This window comes from Barbatula barbatula, assembly GCF_947034865.1.
Source record: "Barbatula barbatula genome assembly, chromosome: 7".
In the NCBI taxonomy this organism is placed as follows: domain Eukaryota; kingdom Metazoa; phylum Chordata; class Actinopteri; order Cypriniformes; family Nemacheilidae; genus Barbatula; species Barbatula barbatula.
In genome coordinates, this window is record NC_136770.1 from 9,029,173 (window position 1) to 9,055,029 (window position 25,857).

The following is a 25,857-nucleotide window of genomic DNA, read 5'->3' on the forward strand; positions in this document are numbered from 1 at the left end:
TCTGCGATGTTTTCACATTACAGAAAGTACTTGTAGTACTTTTTGCCCGAGCTTGGAGACTCTTGCATGGCAGATAGAGGCTTTACCCTTAGTGCCTGGCGCTATACATAATTTATTCATTTATACTGTTTTCTCAATACATGACGGTATTGATTAAACCATATTTCTACTGATTGAGATATACTGCAGTTGATTGACTAAAAATGACCTTCTATACTGACATGGTGAGTGAATATTGTAGAACAATTCCACTCTAGTGTTATACATTTTCGAAAGTCCAACTAAAGGATGCTGTTTATAAAGATGCTGTTTAAAAGTTTATAAAGTGAATAAATTCAAAGTTTAGACTACTTTAACAACTGAATAGCATGCAAAGGTCAAGTCAAGTCAGCTTTATTTATATAGCGCTTTTTACAATTTTCATTGTTACAAAGCAGCTGCACAAGAAAACATTGACTATAAGTAAATCATAAAAGGTTATGGAAGTCAAAACACAGGTCAAATATCAGACACACAATAAATTCCTATATGCAGTGTTAATTAAATAGGACTATCAAAGGTAACTTTCATAAATAATATTTAAGCAAATAAATAGACAACAGGGCTCGAAATTAACTTTATTTGGTAGCGCTCACCCACCTGAAAATGAATACCATGGTCTGTCTGAATAGTTTAATACAAAATTAAAAAGATGTATATATATTTATAAAAAAATGCAATTAAAACGTGTCTGCGAACCTGCAATTGTTATACCTGTGTTACAGTCATCTGCTGTTTAGCCACGCGGTGCGACGCAAACTGAATATTTTCCCTCTCACGTGTAAGACACAGACATATGACTCCGTTTCACTTACTGTGTGAACTTCATGTTCAGCATCTTTTAGCGCTGGGACTGCGCCATCAATCAGTTTCAAACAAACTCCCAATCCAGCATTGTATCCACCGTTTATATAACATCCATCACTGAAATGCTGTAAACAAACAAATACACCACCACTTCTCTCACTATCGTAAGAGTAATGAGATGCAGCTGCAGACCCACAGCGCAGCCAATCTTGATGGTAGGCGGGTTTTCCGAGCACAGAAATAGTCTTCCAATTATTGCAGCTATACAGTATTTGCAAAACAAATAGAGACAGCGTGCATTTAGGCCACGCCCACACCGGGGAAAACAATCCGACCCTCTCCATTGACTTTCTATTGCGGGAAGCAGTCTCCTGGTCATTTCTGGAAAAAACAGAACAAGTGTGACAGGGTGTACAGTAAACAAGCTAAAAGACCCAGAACTAAGTTTCTAAGCTACCGAACCGTAAAAAGCCAGACTTTAAGGAGACAAAGGTGGATACAGGCAATAAGACGTGAAGCATCAGCAGGAAGAACGGGTAAATTGAGACACTCAGTATGCAGTTAACATTTTTTCACTGGGAAGTCAAATATCCAAATGGTTTTGACAGTATGAAATTTGTTAGAATGTGGATAAAGCTACAGCATTAATTGCCAGTGTTAATATTAGCAAAAATCTTTGGGTTAGACATTTTATAAAAACGTAGTTCTGTTTCTTTTGCTTGTTTACTGTACACCTTGCAAATAGTAGTTTTTAAATATTGTTCGGATTTTTGTTATAATTCAGAAATGACAAGGAGGCAGCTTCCCGCAATAGAAAGTCAATAAAGGGGGATGGATTGTGGGTTGTGTGGTTGGTCAGCGGGTTCGCAGCTTTAGAGACTCTTTATTTGTATAATTTTTAATTCAAATGTAGTCGAACACATCATGTTTGATTCTGACGCTCAGTTTGACTTTTTCCAACATATACACTTCCCTGTCGAATCCGGAAGCTTTTTAGCCCAGGCTGGCCCACTACACCGGATTATAAATATCACCATCTTTGCACGTTCTTAAATATGTATTACAACTATTCCATGAAAGCTCTAAAACCATATGATGAAGGGATAGTTCACCCAAAAATGAAAATTCTGGAATCACTTACTCACCTGTTGCAACAGGGGAGACTGTATCTAGTTTGGATACTGAACAATACCTGTTTGTAACGCCGTTTATTTAGAAGCAACCAATCACACTTACAGTGGGTACAGAAAGTATTCAGACCCCCTTACATTTTTCACTCGGTTATATTGCAGCCATTTGCTAAAATCAAGTAAAAAAAATTCATTAATGTACAGACATCACCCCAGAAAAACACAGAATTGTTGACATTTTTGTAGATTTATTAAAAAATAAAATATATCAAGGTCCTAAGTATTCAGACCCTTTGCTCGGTATTTAGTATAAGCACCCTTTTGATCTAATACAGCCATGAGTCTTTTTGGGAAAGATGCAACAAGTTTTTCGCACCTGGATTTGGGGATCCTCTGCCATTCCACGCAGATCCTTTCCAGTTCTGTCAGGTTGGATGGTATATGTGGGTGAACAGCCATTTTCAGGTCTTTCCAGAGATGCTCAATTGGGTTTAAGTCAGGGCCATTCAAGAACAGTCACTGAGTTGTTGTGAAGCCACTCCTTAGTTATTTCAGCTGTGTGCTTAGGGTCATTGTCTTGTTGGAAGGTGAACCGTCGGTCCAGTCTGAGGTCTTGAGCACTCTGGAGAAAGTTTTCGTCCAGGATATCCCTGTAGTTGGCCGCATTCATCTTTCCCTCGATTGCAAACAGTCGTCCTGTACCTTCAGTTGAAAAACACCCCCACAGCATGATGCTGCCACCACCATGCTTCACCGTTAGGACTGTATTGCACAGGTGATGAGCAGTGCCTGGTTTTCTCCAAAAATACCGCTTAGAATTAAGGCCAAAAATTTCTAGAATCTTATTTCTCACCATCTTGGAGTCCTTCAGGTGTTTCTTAGCAAACTCCATGCAGGCTTTCATGTGTCTTGCACTTAGGAGACGCTTCCGTCGGGCCATAAAGCCCCGACTGGAGGAGGGCTGCAGTGATGGTTGACTTTCTACAACTTTCTCCCATCTCCCAACTGCATCTCTGCAGCTCAGCCACAGTGATCTCTGGGTTCTTCTTTACCTCTCTCACAAAGGCTCTTCTCCACCGATAGCTCAGTTTGGACTGACGGCCAGCTATAGGAAGGGTTCTGGTTGTCCCAAACGTCTTCCATTTAAGGATTATGGAGGCCACTGTGCTCTTAGGAACCTTAAGTGCAGCAGAAATGTTTTTGTAACCTTGGCCAGATCTGTGCCTTGCCACAATTCTGTCTCTGAGCTCTTCAGGCACTTCCTTTGACCTCATGATTCTCATTTGCTCTGACATGCACTGTGAGCTCTAAGGTCTTATATAGACAGGTGAGTGGCTTTCCTAATCAAGTCCAATCAGTGTAATCAAACACAGCTGGACTCAAATGAAGGTGTAGAACCATCTCAAGGATGATCAGAAGAAATGGACAGTACCTGAGTTAAATATATGAGTGTCACAGCAAAGGGTCTGAATACTTGTGATATTTAAAGTTTTTCTTTTTAAATAAATCTGCAAAAATGTCAACAATTCTGTGTTTTTCTGTCAATATGGGATGATGTGTGTACATTGAGAAAAAAATTAACTTAAATGATTTAAGCAACAGAGTGAAAAATGTAAGTGGGTCTGAATACTTTCCGTACCCACTGTAGTTTGTTGCCGCGTCATGTTTAGAGATGTGGAAATGTCCTGACAGACAGAAAGTAAACATTCACGATCGTGTCTAAAGTTAACAGCAGCAACAATGATTAAAAGTCTATGCTGTATTTTCACATACTTTTAAGAAGTAAGCATTTAGTCGATCGTGATGAATTCTTATTACAACTGATGTAAACATGACAGCTTACTTCGATCTGACGGCTTTGTGTTGTTTCCAAGCTGGCGTGAAAGAGAACAAAACACGCGTCTCCCGGAAATCCTGTACAATTCAACCAATCAAATGACGACTTTGAATGTGCTGAAGTGTTTCCAGAAAGTTAGAAATTCTTACATTTTGAAGAGAAGAATATTGAATTAGATTTTTTTATATTGAATTTGGTATTCAAAAATGTCTACTTCATTTTGACAACTTGAAGTTGTATTTTCAAATACTGAATATTTACAGTCTTAGTATTCATAACAAAAAATCAGCCGTTTAACAATTCATGTATAGAAAAGTATGCTCCAAAGGCACCAAACAGAATTACACAAAAAACAAGTTACCCTGAACACTTTCCCGGTGTTCCATTATTTGAACTGAAGACTGTATTGAACCCAAACTTGCAGCATTGGTCATAACAATGTCTGTGTGGTGTTCTGTGGAGGATGATTAAACAAGCCACGATGTTCACACTTTTAGGAAATCGAATGGTATACGAATGGTAATAAAACAGCATGTTAACACACATACAAGTGCACACTTAACTTAGAAATATCTTATGGTCTTTAAGCTGTCTTGAACTCATTTTGTTTGCAAAGTAATTTGTATTTGTGATTTCAGGTTATCCCTCACTGCGGATAGAGAAGAATGACCTAAAGAGTGTATCGCTTCTTGAGGCCAAGGCAAAAGTCAAAGACATTGCTATCTTCAGAGAGAGACTAACACTCAGAGACGTCTTGCATGAAGGTATTGGCTATGTAACAAGCATATCACAACATACCACAGAAACCACAGCAAAAAAGAAAAACTTGATTTTGAAAGTATTGTTTTCCTAGTACTTTTTAAAACGTTTTTCTCTCTGCATTTTTTATTAATAGTAAAACCGTATTTGTCTGAAGTTTGCAACATTGCATACTTTAGTCATTTGGCTGCTCAGTCTGAGGTTAGACACATTTCCCTCTGCCTAGCGACAAGTCTAGCAACTTTTTGAGTACATTCTGTGTCACATCTACTGCCCTGCATGAGCAAGGTATTTTTTAAAACCAAAGAGCACCCACACGTCGGCTCTGAAAGTTGGAGCACCATGCACACTCCTGCCTTTGCGACGAATAAAAACTATCGAAAGAAGAGGTTAGAATATCGATACACTGTAATGATTTTTTTTTTAATAGACAGATTTGCGTAATTCAACGGAAGTTGCTGCGGGTTAACATGCAGTTTTTAAGTGATTTTATTCACTTTCTGTTTCACACTTTTTCAATTTGTATTAACTAGGGATGTTCATTTCGGATAATTTTCTCAACCGACAACCGACACTCATTAACCGAACATTAACCGTTAACTGAGATTTTTATATAAATCGGACGTTGAATAAAAATACAGTTGCCGATTGTCTGTGACCCAGCTCTGAGAGCTTTCTGATGCCCCACATGGACAGTATTGCAACAGTCAAAGCACAAAACGTTAAGTATAAAGACATCATTAAAATAGTCCATGTGACTACAGTGGTTCAATCTTCATTTTATGAAGTGAGAAGAATAATTTTTTTGTGTGTGCAATAAAACAACAACAACAACATTATTCCACAATTTTCTGACATTTGTGCTAGTCTCCAACGCTCGTTCACAAGAGAAAATTATTTAAATTGAATGATTTCTTTTAGCACTGAATTTATGTTCAAATGTAGACACCCACTACATTCTGAAACATTATTAAATCATGTATGTATACATTACATAAAATTTTAAGCAATATATAATATCATATAACATATAGTGAATTGAATAGAAATATGCAATAGAATAGAAATACTGTCTCTTATAATGATTGAACAAGGCTGCTTCAGTCAGCCCGTTACTTTCTTGGTAACACCAATTTACAGGTTATAATTTGACAACTGAATCGTTGTCATATAAACACGTGAAAGAATCAAGCCTTTCAAAGCAATATGTCAATATGTTTTAGTGTCTCACACAGCCTCACCCTGCCCACTACTATTTACGGTTTAAAAGTTGAGCAAAATGTATGTGAAACTTTGAACTGGTGGTGACGCTATAGAGCCAAAACTCAAAAGAAAAAAATTAATTAAGGCTAACACCCAGTGTTTACAACGTCTGGCTCAATCCCTGGATCACACAAGAGCTGTGCTCGATTAAATCATTGAGACTATTGTGGAGTGTTAGATGAATCCCTCTGAAGGGCCATTTGCTTTTTTTTGACCAGTTTATTGATCTTTTATTTGAATGCCCCAAGCACACATTTCAAAGTTCATTTACTTGTTAAATATTTGCTGCTAGTGCAATGTGGTAATACTAGTTATAGAAACTTACTTTGGGCAAGTACATGAATGTACAGCTAAACATAATGTGCACTTTGGTATTGCTGGAAACAAATGACAGAACTCCACAACACCTGTCAGATTTTGCTGCCCTTCCATTGTACTGCTGAGAGTTTAGGCGTTCGGGGAGGGGTTGCTCCTAGAATTTGTATGGATGTGGCAAAATCTGAAAGGGTTACACAAATCAACAGAACACTGTAAACTGGTCTGTTTGTTTGTTTACTGTATAGGCCACGAAAACATGAACTTTATCTTCGGAGCTGATCTGACAAGCTTTTTATGAGCATTTCACTGTTTGAGAAAAGCTATCGTCAAGCACACACTCTTAGCAATGACCCATCAAATTTAGTTTGGTTAACCTGAACATCCTGATGATAATTACTTATTTCATAATTATTATTTTGTATTATAATATTGAATCAATGTAGAATCAATATCTTTTGCAGCATTGAAATGTTGATCGCGGACGTCAATCCTGAATTGTTTTTCTCATCAGGGTAATGGTAAATCAATGCCAGTCACGGCATTCAAAACGTACTATTGGTTCACTTACCCATCATATATCAACGTAGATTTCGGTTGGGTCCAGCGACGTTAGAGAATCAACAAAAGCCATTTACTCTCAAATACACACACACAATGCGTTAATAGTTAACATTTAACATAATAAACATAAAATATTTTACATTAACAATCTAAAAATAGATAAATTAGCACGTGTATATATAATAATTTATTAAACATCACATTCTGATACATAGCTTTATTATTTATACAAAATATACGTTTATTTTTTTAACATATTTAGCATATACATTATGCTAAATATGCATTTCAAAAGTATTGAATATACAAAATTTGTATTCAGTACAAACCTTCTTTGCAAGTCTAATATAAAAGCCATATACGATATATGTATATATCAAATACACACAAATAGGTATAAAAGTCAAGTACAGGCTACTATAAACAGTCTCAATAGTCTACAAATGAAGTGCAATATTTTATAAAGATTAAAACTGGTCGTATTATTTTGTACGAACAGTGTGTCAAGTCAACTTTGTTTATATAGCTTTTCTTACAATTGTCATTGTTACAAAGCAGCTGGACAAGAAAACATATTGACTATAAGAAAACATATAAGGTTATGCAAGTCAAAACAAAAAAGGTGAAAACACAGCAGACACAGGCACACAGATTCAGACACACCCACAAACAAAGCACTCCCATCTGGCAAAAACTGCAGCCTCTGCTTGAACAACAAGGCAAAAATAAAGAAAATAGATTTAAAATTATCATTAATAATCTAATAGCAGCTGAAATTTTGTAGTGAAGTCGCCGCGTCCTTTATCCAGCTCTATCAATTCAATTTTATTTATATAGCGCTTTTCACAATTTGCATTGTTCCAAAGCAGCTTTACAGGGGAAATACGAAAAACCCAAGAAAGGGTAAAACACGCTACATGGTGTTTTATATAATAAATCCAATTATTCTAGTAAATAATATCTAATGTCAGCATCTCCTGGTGGTTTATTTAGCATATTTTGCATTAAGTGAATGCTTGGCTGAAAAGATGTGTCTTTAATCTAGATTTAAATTGGGCGAGTGTGTCTGATCCTCGAATAGCATCGGGAAGGCAATTCCAAAGTTTAGGTGCTACGTATGAGAACGCTCGACCCCCCCACCCCCCATCACCCCCCCCCCACCTTTGGTGGATTTAGTTATTCTAGGTGTTATCAAAAGTCCTGAGTTTTGAGATCTTAAAGAGCGTGATGGCTTGTAGTGTAATAGAAGCTCTGTTAGGTAGGTAGGGGCTAAACCCTTTAAGGCTTTATAAGTTATTAAAATAACTTTAAAGTCAACACGATACTTAATGGGTAGCCAGTGAGGGGTTGATAAAATTGGGGTTATGTGATCGTATTTTCTGGACCTGGTTAGAACTCTGGCAGCTGCATTCTGAACTAACTGTAGTTTGTTTATTGATGATGCAAGACAACCAGTAAGTAGCGCATTACAGTAGTCAAGTCTTGAGGTCATAAATGCATGAATAAGCTTCTCCGCGTCAGCAACATACAGAATATTTTGAAACTTGGCAACATTTCTTAGGTGGAAAAAGGCTGTTTTTGTGACATTTGAGATGTGATTTTGAAATGACAGGTTGCTATCTAATATAATGCCTAGATCTCTTACTGTATTTGTAGGAGTAACATTACATCCTTCAACTTGCAGTTTATAATCAGAAATATTCGGTTTGTGTGTCTTTGGTCCGATAAGTAATATTTCTGTTTTTTTAAATTTAAAAGGAAATAACAGGTCATCCAATGTTTTATATCATCGATGCACTCTGCCAATTTGGATAGCTGGAAGGAATCATCTGGTCTTGATGAGATATATAGCTGAGTATAATCTGCATAGCAATGGAAGCTAATTCCATGTTTTTCAATAATGTTTCCGAGGGGAAGCATGTATATGGAGAACAGCACGAGTCCTAGAACCGATCCCTGAGGTAATCCATAATTTACTTGCGTTAGATTGGATGATTCCCCATTTAAATGGACAAATTGATGTCTGTCTGACATGTAAGATCTAAACCATTGTAGTGCCTGTCCCTCAATACGGGTATAATTGTGTAAGCGATCTAGAAGTATGTTATGGTCTACAGTATCGAACGCAGCACTAAGGTCAAGCAGGACCAGGAGTGAGATGTTACCTTTATCTGATGCTATAAGCAGATCGTTTGTAATTTTAACGAGCGCAGTTTCAGTGCTATGATGCGATCTAAAGCCTGACTGAAATTTTTCGTTTATGTCGTTATTTTTTAAGAAAGAGCACAACTGAGTGGACCCTACTTTTTCTAGTATTTTAGACAGGTATGGAAGATTTGAAATCGGTCTATAGTTTCCTAGTTCATCTGGATCTAAGTTTGGTTTCTTGATAAGAGGCTTAATGACGGCCATCTTAAAGGGTCCTGGGACATGGCCTAGATGAATTGACGAGTTGATAATGTTATAAATGGGCTCAATTACAACAGGTAGTAACTCTTTTAATAATTTAGTTGGTATGGGGTCTAGTAAGCAAATTAAATCTTCCTGTTTTATAGGTGAAAAACGCTGGAGCCTTTGTTTTGTAGCGATGGTTGGTGCTAATTCATAGGACAGATTTGGAGGTTGAGTTTTTACAATTTTGTCACGAATGTTTTCATGAATTCATTGCTACCGAGGTGCGGCGGAATAGCCAGGTCAGGTGATGTCTGTTTATTTGTCAATTTAGCGACTGTGCTAAATAGAAACCTTGGATTGTTTTTGTTGGTTTCTATGAGGTTACGAAGGTGCTCAGCCTTTGCTGCTTTTAGTGCCTTTTTATAACAATTTGCACTCTCTTTCCACGCCATTTTAAAGACTTCTAATTGCGATTTTATCCATTTGCGCTCTAGTTTGCGAGTTTCTCTTTTAAGGGCGCGAGTGGTGCTATTGTACCATGGTGCAATATTTTTCTCATTAATCTTTTTTGACTTCGTAGGTGCAACAGCTTCTAATGAAATTAGATAAAATAGTGCCCAATTTGCTGGTCATGACATAGAGTGATTCTTTATTTATTGGTATGGTTATTAAAGGAGTCAGATCTGGCAAGCTCTTTGCGAAACTATCTTTAGTAGCGGAGGTGATTGTTCTACCCTGTCGATAACGAGTTAAAGGGCTGATTCCTGACGTGCGCAAAGTACCCACTATAAGATAGTGATCGGTGACATTGTCGCTTTGAGGCATAATATCTATATTGGTTAGATCGGCTCTGTGAGATATAATCAGGTCTAGTGTATAATTAAATCGATGAGTGGGTCCTTTAATGTGTTGTATTACCCCAAAAGATTGTAGTAGTTCTGTAAACGCCAGTGCTAATGCATCGTTAGCACTATCTACATGGATATTAAAATCTCCGACAATTAGTTGTCATGAACGTGGAGGGTGGACGTGGTGGAAGAACCCAAGTGCAGGCAGACAAGGGGATGAAGGGGTTAACAAACGTTTATTTAACAAACACAAAACAAAAACCCACTAGGGAGTAAACAAGACTAGATAAATAATAATGACAACAGTACGCGGACTAACTAAACTGAACAAAGTAAATACTAAGACAAGACTAGACTAACTCACCAAAACACGACGCAACAAGAACTACAGACAGGATGCACGGATAATCAAATAGACTGTCTCAGACAAGGAACGCATACAAAGTACAAAATACAATGAACGAGCACAGGACAATGAACACGAGGATGTTTTAAAGGGAGACACACAAAGGATAATTAACAATGGGCAGGTGTGGGTACTGAAACACTCAGGGAAGGTTAACGAGACAAAAGGGCGGGAAACACTGACGAGACACGAGAAAGCACATGGCCAGTCAGAATCAAAACAAAAACAATGTCTTTCTCACACAAAACCTAAGGCCATGCCATGACTCCGCCGCAAGACAAAGAATAAACATGACATGATAGCGGAATCATGACATTAGTATTTTATCAACGTTAACCAATAGGTCCGATAAGAAGTCCGCAAACTTTTTCAGAAAATCAGTATAGGGACCAGGGGGTCTATACACCGTAGCCAATGTAAAAGAAAGCAATGTTTTTTTACTTTTGTTTATAATAATTATGTTCAACGCAAGCACTTCAAATGATTTAAATTTATGCTCTGTTCTCTGAGTTAAAGTAAGAAAGTTTCTAAATATTGTAGCGACGCCGCCACCCCGACCAACCGGACGTGGCTCATGCATATAACAGTAACTTGGTGGGGTACACTCATTTAGACCAAAATAATCATTTGGTTTAAGCCAGGTCTCGGTAAGACAGAGTATATCAAAACTGTTGTCTGTGATCATTTCATTTACAATCACTGCCTTTGAATTTAGTGATCTAATATTAAGTAGGCCGAACTTTATAAATTGGTTTTGGTTGTTTATTACATTGTCTTCAGGTTTAATCACGATCAGATTTTTTCTCTGACTTTTGCCAAAATTTTTACTTTGTAGTATTATTCGGGGGACACATATAGTCTCTATATATTTGGAAACAGTAACATTTATAGCAGTTGAAGCGCACATACTATGGTTAAAGTTTTGACTTACCTGAGGGAGACTTACCTAAGGGAGACATAGTCAACAGGTGCGTAGCGCCTTCGAGATGTTGTCGGACAGGAGAGCTGCTCCGATGGTGCTGGGGTGCAGGCTGTCGGGGCGGAAGAGCCTAGGTCGCTCCCAGAACAGATCAAAATTATTTACAAAGAGCAGCTTCTGTTCAATACACCATCACATCAACCATTGATTAAGCGAAAAAAGTCTACTGAACTTATCATTCCCTCGTCGGTAGGTAGGCAGCGGTCCTGATACGATAATCCTCGCTGTGGACGATGCATTGCGTACAGTCTCGATCAGACTCCTGAAGTCCCTCTTCAGGATCTCCGACTGCCGCATCCTGACGTTGTTCACTCCCGCGTGCAGCACGACAGCTTCGACGTTAGCGTTGTCCTTCAGGATCGCAGGTACCTGCGCAGACACATCAAGAACACGAGCGCCGGGAAAACAATGAGTGCGCACCTTACCTTTAGTAGATGTAGCGCGTATGTTCCAGACGATCGAGTCTCCGATGATCACAGCATTGCATTCGGTCTCGCAGAGGGCAGCAAAGCGGTTCCTGGTTGGGATCTCGAAGACCGGTGGTGGCAGCTGAGTCATCTCACCGGTCCTGGCTTGCGCCTTTCGCCGTTGGTGTGCCGGTGCAGGAGTGAAGTTCATTCAGGCTGATCGTGTTCTCGTAGCCTGGGCTCTGTGCAGAGAAGCACGCGGAGTAGAAGTGGAAGAAGTATTATAAAGCGCAATGAAAACTTCTCAAGTAAATCCTGGAGCTGCTTCTCCACAGCCTCCAATTCCGACTGAAGCGCGAGTGTTTCCTCATCTGCACTCAAAGGTACAAACACGTCTGAAGCATTAGCATTAGCCATTAGTGATGTAATAATGAGAACAGCGAGTTAAGCAGTATGCAGGCTGGTAATGCTAATAGCCTAAGGGCTAACATAGAATGATCCAATAAAAAATTTTATCAGTACGTTTAACAACGATTTTTGTTTATGCTATACATAAGGATAGGTTTCACTCTCTCTTAATAACAATTTAAGACACAATTCTTCAAGATGTAACAAGAATTATTAGATTTGAAAGAGCTCCCGCTCAAACCACGCGCTCTCAGTAAACTCTCAGCAAACTCTCAGCAAACAGGAAATTACGTCACCTATCATCTCAGCTTTTGTCAGGTCTGGGCGTGAATAGCGTCCTGCCCGCTCTGGTAACCTTGGACTGCGTCCTGCCCGCTCTGGTAACCTTGGACTGCGTCCTGCCCGCTCTGGTAACCTTGGACTGTGTCCTGCCCGCTCTGGTAACCTTGGAACAATGAGACAAGACTGGCTGAGAGTAGAGTACTCACAGTGCCGGGCTGTCGTTTTAATCTTCTAAGTGCAGAGCAACCGTGTCTAGCATTTCTGAGAAGGTAGAGTTAATATTTCACTGGTAAAGTTGAGATCTTCAATGTTATTTCTAATGCTAGAGATTTGAGACAATTCAGGCAGATTATCAAGAAACGCACCTTTGGTAGTTGAAGTTATTGTTCTACCATATTGGTAACAAGGAGTTTGATTTACAGCCATAGGCCAGTGAAGCAAGCATGATACCAGATAATGATCTGAAATGTCTTCGCTCTGCTGAAGGATTTTAACGTCGAACACGTTTTAACCGTATGACAGTATTAAATTATACATTATCTACATGGATGTTAAAGTCAAAAACAACAAGGACTCTTTAGTACTAGTTCTGATAAGAACCACATTCTTTAATAAAATCTGTGTGGTGCCCTGGAGGCCTATATACAATAGTCACAATACATTTTAAAGATATTTTATCCTTAGTATTAGGTATTGATGCATGAAGTACCTTGACTTCAAAATCATTTTATTTAGGATTAGACTTCTGGGAAATGCTAAAAGAGTTACTGTAAAGTGCAGCAACACCTTCCTCATGTTTATAGGCTCATGTTTATAATAATAATCTTTGGGGGATAGACTCATTTAAAGTAATTTAATCATCTGGCTTTAGCCATGTTTCTGTTAGACAGAGCATGTCTATATGCCATATTTCTAGACAGTAGAAAAGCTCCAGCCCAGGAGGGGTGGAGACCATCAGTTTTCAACAGGTCAGGTCTGCACTCAAAACTCTTCCAGTTATTTATAAAAATGATATTATTCTGCAGGCACCACTTAGACAACCAGCCATTAAGTGATTATAATCTGCTATGTATCTCATTACCACTGTAAGTGGGGAGGGGGCCAGAGAATATTACAGTGTCTGACATCATGCTTGCGAGCTTACACACCTTTTTAATATTATCCTTTGTGATCTTTGATGGACGGAGTCGAACATCATTTGTGCCAACGTGAATAACACTTTTACTGAATTTACGATTAGCCTTAGCCAGCATATTTAAATGTGACTATGTCAGGCGCTTTGGCTCTCGGTAAACATTTGACTCTGGTGGCTGGCACCTCTGTTAACGTTCCTAACTATAGAATCACAGATAACGAGGGCACTTTTAGAAGGTTTCTCAGTCAGTGTGTCATTGAGTGGGGCAAACCTTTTCGAGAGAGACCGTAATCGGAACGTCTGAGTGATGTTTTGAGCTGCGACTACGCCGTCTCACGGTCACAAAGTTTCCCTGCGGGGATCTTCAACCTGAACAGAGCTGTGCACGGTAACATTGCTTGCATCCAAAGTGTTTTCTATGGTCCTTAGAGAGGGATTGAGATGATAAAAGTAGAGAAACACAGTTAATACTGTATATTATGCAGAGTATCAGTTCCTGACAAATGAATAAATGTAATTCCTGTTTGGGGTAGTAATAATTTTTATAATTTTTTAAATATTTTGTGGGCTGTGAAGTAAAATTATTTGAGTAACATAATATACTGGGTGTGGCGGCCATTCCCTCAACATTGAAATCTTATTTTAGAGTATGGTGGTTTTTTTCTTCACTTATTGATCCAGTTTCTTTAATGAAAGCATATTATATACGAACGCCAGAATGTTACATATTACGCCAGAATGGTACAGAATGTTGCCAGGGTACACTTTCCGGTTATCTGAAGCCTGCACTTTTAAAGAGATATTTTGCGCTTTGGTAAACCCCCATCAACCCCCACCTTCGCTGCAGGAAGAAATTACCTGATATAATTTTATGTTACGTAAATTAAGAGCATACGGTTATAAAATCCATATTTTAGCAAATACGTTTTGTTTTCGTTTGCAGTTTACTTCTTATCAGTGTTATAGCATCTTACCCTTGTTTGTCACCCTGCAGGTAAGACATTAATGGGATTTTTCAGAGGTAAAACAAAACTCACCCTCAAGGCATCTTGACTACGGCTGCATAATTCTTCAAGAAGAAAGTCAGAGTTATAATACCACGTATCCTTTATCTTTTTTTAAGCAATTTTTTTTAAGCTCCAAAAAGTGCATACGTCCATCGAAGATCTGCTGGACACTGCACCCTCGGCTGTGCGTGCATCTGAGGCTTTATTAACGTTATGGTGCTATTATAACTCGGACTACAATTGTTTTTCAAGAAGAAAATCATATTTGGTCATGATGCCTTCAGGGCAGTGGTTCTTATCCTTGTTGGAGGTACTGAACCCCACCAGTTTCATATGCGCATTCACCGAACCCTTCTTAATTGGAAAAATAAAATTAGATTAAAATATTAAGAAAGAAATCACACGACGTACCATCACGACAGTCACAAGTCGACTACTGGGCGCACCAAATTCCCTGCAGCACAGATAGGCCAAGCGATGTTGCGTGATCACCTGCAGCCAATGATGGCCAATCGGGGCGTGTCATCACGAATCATATGAGTCGGGTGTGTGTCTTGACCTCCGCCGAACCCCTGAGACTTACTCACCGAACCCCTGGGGTTCGATCGAACCCAGGTTAAGAACCACTGCTTCAGGGTGAGTAAAACATGGGGACATTTTGTTTTGCATCTGATATCCCTTAGATTCAAAACTCTGCACTTTCAAAAAGCCAGCCAATAGCACATCTTCCCATCCCCCTTGAAATGAGAAGTGGAATTTGTTTTTGAAAGCCTGTACTCAAAAAAACATTTCAATCCTTGTCATTTAAATGCAGGTCTAATTGTAAAGTGCATATTTTTGCAAATAGGAGGTGCTGAGATCCCATATTTTTGCATTCTTGTCTGAATGTCTTTTTCTTTTTTAATTTTCAGGGACCTTTGGCCGCATTTTCCTTGGAGTCTTGCTTGATGACAAGGACCCGAGCAAAGAGAAACAAGTCTTTGTGAAAGCAGTCAAAGGTACATCCTCATTAGATTCTTCCCTTGAGTACAATATCCTCAAATTAATCCTTTAAAAATACAATTTTCAACATACCTTAAATCAAATATCCTTTTAGGAAACTATGTTGTTTCTGTTAACGGGACAGTTCACCAAAATAATTTAATCATGGTACCTCCATTGTTCACTTACCAACATTCTTTAAAATATCATCTTTTGTGTTTTGTGGAAGAATGTCATGCAGGTTTGAAATGACAAGAGGGCGAGTATATGATGAAAGAATATATAGTTTAGGGTTTACTTTTGGCGCATATGCAAATCCACTTTTGCTAGTTTAACGACGGGAAATATGGTCAGCGTGGCTGGTGCATAGTCTATAAGGGTTGTCCCTATTCTCTTAATGAGTAATAGATGTGTTTTTGGAGTGACGTACTGTAAACCAATCAGTCTCAACTCACATTCTCTTTAAGAGCCTCTTGCGCTCGTGCCATGGTGGATTCCCCATTAACATGGTCTCTAGCGTTCTCTAGAACATTGGTTTTCAAACTTTTTAAAGAGCGACCCTAAAAAAAAAAAGATTTGGCGACCCACCATATACATTATATAATATATAATTACCTGTGCGCGCATTTCTTATATGTATATACGTATACAGAAATGTGCCCACACGTAATAGCTACACATATATATTAGCCTACATAGCGAGACGGGGTAAATAATGAGGATGTGCGCGTGTTTATAAAACTTACTTGATGAGAAGGGTGGGCCTGCTTATTCTGCACAATCTGTTCCCAAGCTGGTTCGCAAGACGAAAGGGCAACATGCATGTCTGGCCAAGCATCCAGTTTGTTTCGCTCTCTTGTCTTCATTTTGATCAAAACTGAAAATCCAGTTTCACACATATAGGTGGTTATGAAGGGTAGTTGCAATAAAATGCTTGCTATACTCAGTGGAAAGGCCGATCCAGAACGAAGACAATTTTACTGTTTTGTGACGAGTCTTCAACGTGCTGTCACAAGTAAGATGAAGCATTTCTGATTATTCTTCAGAGGTTAAATTCAGTTTAGCGATTGATTCTGGAGTTTCAAAGTCAAAGGGATTTTTCTCCCACTCCTTGTCTATTAATTCACAAAACCTCTCCTTGGGGAAGTAGCAACAGAAGCTCCCTTCTGGATCAGTGCATCCAGATGTGACTGAATGAGACGTGTCAGACTAGCGAACAATTTCTTGCAAACATAATTTTCTTTAATGTGTCTCATCCTTGTTGGAAACATAAAGTAGTTTGCAGTTTTGAGTCGCAGCTGCCAGAGATCGAGTGATTTTTGGAAAGCCTGAATTTGTTCGCAGTGTCTGAAAATGTTGTCCTCCCGTCCTTGCAAATTAAGGTTCAGTTCGTTTAGAACAGAAAATATGTTAATAAATATAGACAGGGTTAAAAGCCATTTCTTATCACGAAATTTGTTTGCGAGAGGTGACAGCTTCTCAGTAAGACAAGCATGTATTTCATCCCTCAACTCGTACACTCGGGTAATCACCCTTCCCTTTGACAACCATCTCACATCTGTATGAAAGAGTAAATGTTTGTGCTCGGCTACCATTTCAGTACACAAGGCCTCAAAGTCGGCTATTAAGGGCACTGCCTTTAATAAAGTTCACAACTTTAATAATGTCTTTCATCACTACTTCAAGTTCCGGTGGGATTCCTTTTGATTCTAAAGCTTCGTGATGAATCAAACAATGATTCCAAACAATGTTCTGTCCTGCTGCATCATTAATTCTTCTAACAACTCCGCTATTTTTGCCAGTCATGTTGGCTGCGCCATCGCTGGTGATGCCTTTGCAGTTAGCCCAATCCAGTCCGCATTTAGTCTGGAAAGCATTTAACTCTTCAAAAATAATTTAACGTTAGGCAGCACAAAAGATCTTCAATTAATTCACCTTGCCAAATGTAACGGACATAAACCAGTAACATAGCACTTGATGAAACATCCGTGCTTTCGTCCAGCTGAATAGTGAAATATTTTGCTGACTTTCGTCTTGCTGTAAGCTGGTTTTCCAAATTTTGGGCCGTATCCCAAATTCGTTGTGACACTGTATAGTCACTAAGAGGAATTAGTTTGAGCTTTTCAGATGCCTTTTCATGCAGAACTGTATTAACGATGTCTATTGTAGCAGGCAATATTAATCTCTCTGCAATTGTGTGTGGCGCTTTTTCTTTGGCAATACGATATGCAACTTTGTACGATGCCAGGTGTAATTTGTCATTGTGAGTTATGCTTCTGCCTAGTACATGAACATGAATAAATGGTATTTTTTGGCCTTGACTTGCTCATGTTTAGCATAAAGACTTGCTAGTAGTGTCACGCTGATGCTATTGATAACTATCAAAAGCAAGTATTGTTTATGAACAAGATAGCAAATGGCTTTGACAGAATAAACTGTCAAAATGAAAACATGACAGTGTTTTCAGATCAGTCAGATCTTTGTGGCACTACCTGAAAATGCTCAAGATAGCACTATATACTATTTGCACAGCCATTTGACAAATACAGTAAAGTTACACATTACTGTATTAAGTGATGGAACTGAGTACAAGACACTGAATATGTATGTTTCATATTTTTACTGCATATGCTCTTTGCAATTCAAATTTTTTCAAAGCATTGTGAAAAAAAGAAAATGTACACCCTTATTTACAACAAAAATAAACTCCCTTTGGTTAGAGTTGTTCACAACTGTAAACAATATTGCAGTAAACTGAAAAATTGCAGGAACTTAACATGCATAGTACTATCATGCACATCCAGACGTTCCTCTGGCCACACAATTTCATCTGCAATGCAGCGAGGAAAGTATCTCCTCGAGTGGGGAATCCACCCTCTGCAGGACTCTGCTGTGATGTTATCACATGCTGCATCCATGGCCGCTAGCAGGGCCATTTGGGTATGTGGATGCCGGTCATATACCTTCCACCTCCAGAAAGAGAAAAACTCCTCTATTGGATTTAGGAATGGTGAGTAGGGAGGGAGATATGCCACCAGCATCCTATCATGTGCTGCAAACCACTGTCTGACGACATCTGAATGGTGAAAACGCACATTATCCAAAACAACAACATGCTTGCTCAGATGGTCAAGTTAGACCCCTCTCATTCTCAGGGATTATGTTCCTGTAAAGATTGTCTAAAAAAGTCATCAGATGTTGTGTGTTGTATGGACCAAGACAGGGGATATGGGTGAGGATGCCGTTTTTGGAGATGGCTGCACACATAGTAATTTTGCCTCCTCGTTGGCCTGGGACATCAATGGTTGCCCTCTGTCCAATACGATTCCTTCCACGTCTTCTACCTTTTGCCAGATTGAAACCCGCCTCATCAAGGTATATGAATGTGTGCAGCGGTTCCCTGGCCTCCAGCTCCTGTACATGCTTTATTACAGAAGAGGGAGTGAGAAAAACTAGAACAACTTTTCCTGTGTAAATAAGGCTTTTTGGACAACATATTATACAGTATGCACTGTGAATACACATACACAGAACTGTCATGTAAGTGTAGTGCATGACACTACACAAAGTAAACTGTTTACAGCACTGAACATTACAATAAGCATAGAACACAAACATGTTTTACCTGTACATACTGGTGACGGAGCTCCTTTACTCTGTCGCTGTTCCGTTCAAATGGCACATGCCCATTTCATTCCTCCTGAGCACTCTGTCAATTGTAGCGACTGAAACTGATTCAATATTCCCAAAGATGTCGTCATCCTCTATAACAGCACTTTGTATCTCTCTCAACCTTATGGCATCGTTTGCAATCACCATTGCACAAATGGCTTCCTCTTGTTGTGGAGTAAAAAGGGACCCCTGTTCCACCTCTGCAAGGTTGTCTTGCAAATATGGCAAATCTTTACTGTAACACTACAATACACTAAATGTGTGATGCAGTAAAGCTGTACTTCTAAATGTAAAATATACAGTGACAAGTTCTTGTCCCACTGCAAGCTTCATGTATGACACAATGACAGTAGTACAGTACAGATTGTTTAGTGCTGAATTACTGTCCATTTATACACACCTGTTCTCCCGACAAAATCTTTGAATAATTGAATTTACAGTGGTTCTCCCAACATTTGGCTGCACCCTTCGACCAGCCTCAGCCATTGTGAGGCCGTGATTGACAAAATGATCCACAATTGTAGCCCTGATTTCATCAGGGATCCACCTATGTACTTGGCCTCTTCTTCTTCTTCTTCCTCTTCCCCTGTTTTGTCTCTTCCTCCCCGCACCCTCACCCCTCTTCCACGAGGCTGACCTTCCATTTCTGTTTACAGTATTGTAGAAATGCTACACACTATGTCCTGTTCATGTATGCTTGTAAAGTGGGAGTTTATGGGATTCAGCTCTGACAGTTATTGTAGAGATTGGTTGCAACTAATGCTTCGCACACCTCTTCTCATCAGTGAAAGTTGAGATTCACCTGAGAGAAATTGTTCAATTAGCTTGACAGATTTTGACAACTAGTTCAACATTTTTGTATGTAATGACTCAAGCAATGAAATGAGGACTATTCGTTATATATATGGAATGACTATTCAGCTTTTGACTGACATGACATAAGCAAATGATAATGTTATAAAACAGCAGAGAGTTGTTGAAAGCAATAGATGCATGTCCAAAAGCAATTGCAATTTGTTCGAAGAAATTAGAAAATGTTGTGGAGGTTGAACTAACTGTTGTGCAAATGTAAATAGTGATGTGAGAAATGCACCGAAGCGACTGAGAAAAACTGTAATATTCGACAAACAATTTTCAGTCCATATTATTTTGGTTTGAAGATTCAGTTCCACAAATTCAGTGGTTCAAATTAGTCTTGAAATTCAAAGTTTCACATCCGGGAATCCGAGGAGAAGCAATAGAGCGCAGATCCACCGATGCATGATCTCTACCTGCTGCCTGACTGCTTCGCCAGCAGGTGGTGCATGTTGATTCTGACGAAGGCCTAAAGCAAGAAATGCAGATGCTTTTTATATGCTGGCCGCACAGTCCACTCATCTGCTCAATTAAGTGAATTTATTTGTGCATCATCAAGAGAACCTTTATTGACGCTTGTACTGTACAGCTTAGCTCACCACTATCAGTCCTGGAACAGACATGGAGCACAGGCCTGGAATCAGTGGACTAGTCACAGATTTATAAAACATGCATACCTGTAGTTCCAAGTTTAAGTTTATAAAAAAGACAAATACGTCAATTTGTCATGTCTCGCTGATCACAGATCCCCCCCCCCCCCCCCCGGACCTTGCACCTTGTTTTCTCAGTGCAGGCCTGGTGCCATTCAACAACCCATGCTCTGTACCAATGTCTTTTTGGCCAATCCATTTGGTTTCTTCCGGCCCATGAGAAAGGAAATAAGCTGTTCATTTGAAAGCTGTTCAGTGTGACAAATTCAGTCCTGGCAGTTTGTGAGACAGGCTTAAATGAGATTTCTCATGTGGAAAATGGAGTGTTATTGAGGATATGCATGCTCCTTTTACTAAGAACTTCCCAGACAATGCAATATAGATAATGTATCCAAAAGAGTATTTACTTGATCTACTGTCACCTTGATTTTATGAGATATGAGTATTAGTCTTTTCTTCTAATGGTTTGAAAACTCACCTTTGACTCAATGATTTGTAAGTAGTACGGGTGATATTGTTGGATGATGCTGTAAGATTTGTCTGATTTTAAGGTTGACCAAGATTGCAACAGCAGATGCTGACTCTCCACTTGTTCATGTGTTTTACAAATCAGATCATGCTTCAGAGGTTCAGGTGACCATGATGCTCACAGAAAGCTGTAAACTACGGGGGCTTCACCACAGGTTAGTCACAACCATCTCATCCTAATCTTGTGTGTGTCAATAACGAAAGGTCATCAATTGAACCCAGAATCCAACCTATCCAAGCGCTTAATCTGGCCAGTAAATTTATCCGGCTGCATTATAAAATAAAAACCAACACTTTCACTATTGTTCTCTATGAACTAGTAGACTAAGGGGTCTGGTTGCATAAACTGCTGAGACTTGGTAAGTTGGTCATCAATTTATTTCTTAGCTTTAAATCAGTTACACACTGTAAAATGGTACATTGGTCTGAACAGAAATCTTAAAAATCTGATAATCCTGATTGGACTACTTGCACTTAGTCTTCTGCGTTCTCCTCGATGCGACTCGGTCATTTACAGTAACAGTGTTCAGCATATCTACATGCAGAGATAATTTAAATTTTTAGGATGGTCACTTCATTAAAAACAATAAATCTTGTTTGTGATGTTAACATGCTTTAATTTGGGTTTTTATGACAGGAGGTGAACTTCTGCTAATTTAAGACCCAATATGTTTAATAAAAATATACTCGTCTACTGAATAATAAAGCCGTTGTAGTGTTTCCCATTCATTAATTAGACTATGGGGTCTTTTTTTTGCATTTTTTAAAATACTTTTTTATTGTCTGTTGACTGTTTCTCATATTGATTTAATTAGTTACGGCCAGCCACACTATAATCAACACTGACCGGCGTGAATAGGTTTTTCATGATACATATTCCATCCACATATTTATTTTACTAATCAAATGGCTTAATTCATTGTCGAGGTGGGACCGCTCAGCGCCTCTCTCTGTCTCCTGTTGCGTGCAGTGCCTCAACAGCACCTTTCTCTCTCACAAGAAAGTGAACGAACTTCAGTCTGTCAAACAGTCACATATGTTATAGACAGTTCATTGTCTGCGCTATACGCAATCTACAATGAAACTATCACTCGCATTTAAAATAAAACAAAATGTGTACTCGTTTTCTGTCTGACAATAGAGCAGATAATACAGGGGAAAATAGCATTCAGTTGTGTTATAATACAATATAATGTGATCAGAGAGTAGAGGCGAAACTAGACCAAATGCAAACACGACGTGATGGTGTCACAAATATGCTAATTAGCGTGTGACGTCCTTAGCGCTACAGTCTCTCAAAATCCAGTGATAAAAAAACAGCAGTCCAACACTTTCCATTGTTAGCATTACATTTGTCAATAAAAACTACCAGTGTCTTCAGACTTTTGCATAGATTGACTAGTGAATATAGCCTTAGATGCTGGAATGGCGTTTAGAATGAAACTATAAATAAATAAATCATATCAATATGGATTTGACCCAGATATTTTGTTGTAGTGCATGCACTTCAGGCTTTCCCAGCCAAATAAAAATCTGGAAATTTAAGTTCTGCATGCATCTTCTTTTTGTTCTGCATATTTTAACAATACTCTTTTTAGTAGTATATTGCACATCAAATCGTACCTCGTAATCAGAACGTACACTTGATGAAAACCATCACTACTAAGAGAAAAAAAAATTCTCAGCATATATAAAGTGATTAAGTCGTCACCAAGGATACATCCGTTCTTACAATCTTACAATTAATTAATTCATATACACATTAAAAATGGCTGGTAAAAGTAGCCCCCGCCTCGCTCCATTACCTACATAATATACAAATATGTACTACACTAATAAGCCTTAAAGCCGAACCTTTCTAGAAGATTGTACAACGCAATTGTCAGGCTAGAGACATTGCCAGCAATCTAAGTGCAAGGAAGCTTAGTAAAACTGCACGAATGTTCATTGTAAACTATTATAATAGTTTGTAATAATTATTGTCAATGTCAATAATAGGCACAACTTCCACTCATAATGTGACCCGATCTGTGAAAACCAAGTTTACCATCTAGTTATTAGTGAGGATTATCAGAGTTTGATTTTAACCATTTATTTCACTGATTTACGGTCTTTGACATGGCCTTAGCAGGGTGGGTTTATGTGAAAATAAATTACTTTAGCTAGGTATTCATTGACTGGATCACAAATGTGCATTGGAAATGTCTAGCTGATAAAACCTGTGCTTTAGGGATTGTATACATAATATCTAGGCTAAAGTAGCTCTTAACTTCTCCGCCATTGACGAGTTATCTCTTCGGTTCCCTGCCAAAGACGAGTCATTACGGCAATCTGTCTTTGTAATGTTGTACAGCAGGTCGCGCTGTTACACCTTTGGAAAAAGTACATATCTGAATTTTTTGGGGGTAATTATTTAACTGTTTTTAATCATCGTCTGGAGTCTAATCTGGGCGGAGTTACAAAACAATGCTTATTATCTCATCTTTTTAGTCAAAGTGATTAAAAATAAAGATCGAAGAATACGGTTTCTTTTCTTTAGAAACAGAGACTGTTATTTTATTTGATATATTGTTTGTCCATATTCATTACAGTTATTGTACTGTGAACAATCGGATTTTATTAAAAAAGTAAATAAACACTTTTTAACAGGTTTTTTGACACCAAAAACACCAAAACCCAGGATGGTGTGTTTGAGTCCACTTAGTCTCGCAGCCCAAAGTACTGTATGGTGAACAAAGTGCGGATTACAAGTGTTAATTGTATTTTCATTATTTAATAATGATCTGTTTATAATTTCAAAATACAATATTGTATAAAATACAAACCAGGTATTTAGCAGTTGTCACTCCTTGTTAACAAATTATTTCAATGTACATTTATACATATTATGTAGTTATATAGTAATTGTTTCTCAGTGTCTTTAGTTCCACTACAATTCATTACACAAAACAGCTTGCACTGGTTACATGGGTATATATAATATGATGCATTTAGGTAGTTATATAACACATTTAGTACCTGTCAGTTTAAATGTAGATGGTATTTGGATTTTGCCACACTAAGATTTTATATGTATTTTGGCAGCTTTTTTGTGACGTACACTACTGAATTTTCACTCAGCCATGTAACTGAAAAAATAAAACTTTCTTGCCACACCAAAGTATTTTGGTTGCTGCTCTCTCTCATAGTTAAACAGTTTTGTGCAGCCAAGACGGTGATTGCGTTATGGTCTCCAGACGAATGAGAGCTTGTACAAATGTTTTAGGATTTCCTCTCAATATTTTTTTAAGAGAACGGTTAAGGCTGCTGCTCAAAGTAAATTTTATGTTCATAAAATTTATGTCTGTACACCTTCAAAACACCTGAGTGCCCCATTTAAAAAATTGTTTTGGATTTGTGGTCCAAATCCAGTTTAACCATTTTTTTATTTTCTTTTTGGTACCTCAGAAACCTCCTACCCATCAGTCATGTATGTATAGAAGATGGTGAGAAGCCCATGGTTCTGTTGCCATATATGAACTGGGGAAATCTCAAGCTTTTTTTGCGCCAGTGTAAACTTGCTGAGGCCAACAACCCACAGGTGAGAATGAACTTTTATATATTTATATTCTTTTAAGAACTTTTAAGAATATTTATATTCTTCAAAATACTTAATACCCCATAATATGGAATGTAGCATGTGTTTATGTATTTTAATTAGTTTAAATATCTAAAACAATAAGCAGTTAAGCCATGTTTTTAATGTTTTTTATATGGCTTTTTAATGTGCTTTAAGAAAAACCATGTGCAAATTATAATTTTAAATCAGTGCTGAGTATTGCTGCAATTTACCAATGGCAGTTTAACTCTTTCCCGCCAGCCTTTTAAAAAAGTATGTTGCCAGCCTACGCCATGCGGTTTTTAACATTTTCACTAAATTTTGATGGCTCACAGTACATTTTCTGTAATTAATTTATGGACAACCCCTTAGATGTGGGTAGGTTTCTTAAAAAATGCATCACTTTGATTAAACAGCTGAGGTAACAGATTAGACTCAGAACAATCATTAAAAACAGATATAATATATATATGCATTCTAGGTTCAGAGATTCTGTACAGTACAAACACCAATTGCCGTAATATCTAGTCTTTCGCAGGGAACGGTTAATTTTTAAATGACAAGATAGCTCATCAATGGCGGGGAAAGAGTTAACAAAATGTAATGTGAACTGCCCCTTTAATGACTTAATAAACGTGTAACCAATCACATCAACTCATTTGACCCCTGTAGATCAGCAGTTGATCCTTAAATATGCAAAGATGGTGCACAGATTTTGTCTGAATCGATCGCTACACTGTTGTGTCGACTATTTTAGCAGTGTCTGGAACTGCATCGTCAATTGAGTGGAGGCGGGGCTAATTTATACATATTCATTTATCTGCATATAATTAATGATACTGAGGTGGAGAGTTACATTCAAGCTATTTAAGGCAGGGAAATTATTAAAACAACTTTTAAATGTGCAATTTGATAAGTAACTAAGTACTAAGTAGTGAACACTTAGTATTAAGGGATACAATTATTGACCACAGGGGAAATTAAAATTGTATA

The 25,857-nt window shown here is 38.2% G+C and overlaps 1 protein-coding gene across 4 annotated transcripts in view; it reads left to right on the forward strand.

The window, feature by feature from the left end:
• Nucleotides 1-25,857, forward strand: part of ryk (receptor like tyrosine kinase) — an 81,902-nt gene that overhangs the window by 28,094 nt on the left and 27,951 nt on the right. For all 4 annotated transcript variants that reach the window (XM_079459914.1, XM_079459913.1, XM_079459915.1 and 1 more), the window contains 4 exons: nucleotides 4,452-4,577; nucleotides 15,492-15,578; nucleotides 21,352-21,421; nucleotides 24,714-24,846. In XM_079459914.1, coding sequence (XP_079316040.1) covers nucleotides 4,452-4,577; nucleotides 15,492-15,578; nucleotides 21,352-21,421; nucleotides 24,714-24,846 — 416 coding nt within the window. The remainder of the gene's footprint in view (nucleotides 1-4,451; nucleotides 4,578-15,491; nucleotides 15,579-21,351; nucleotides 21,422-24,713; nucleotides 24,847-25,857) is intronic.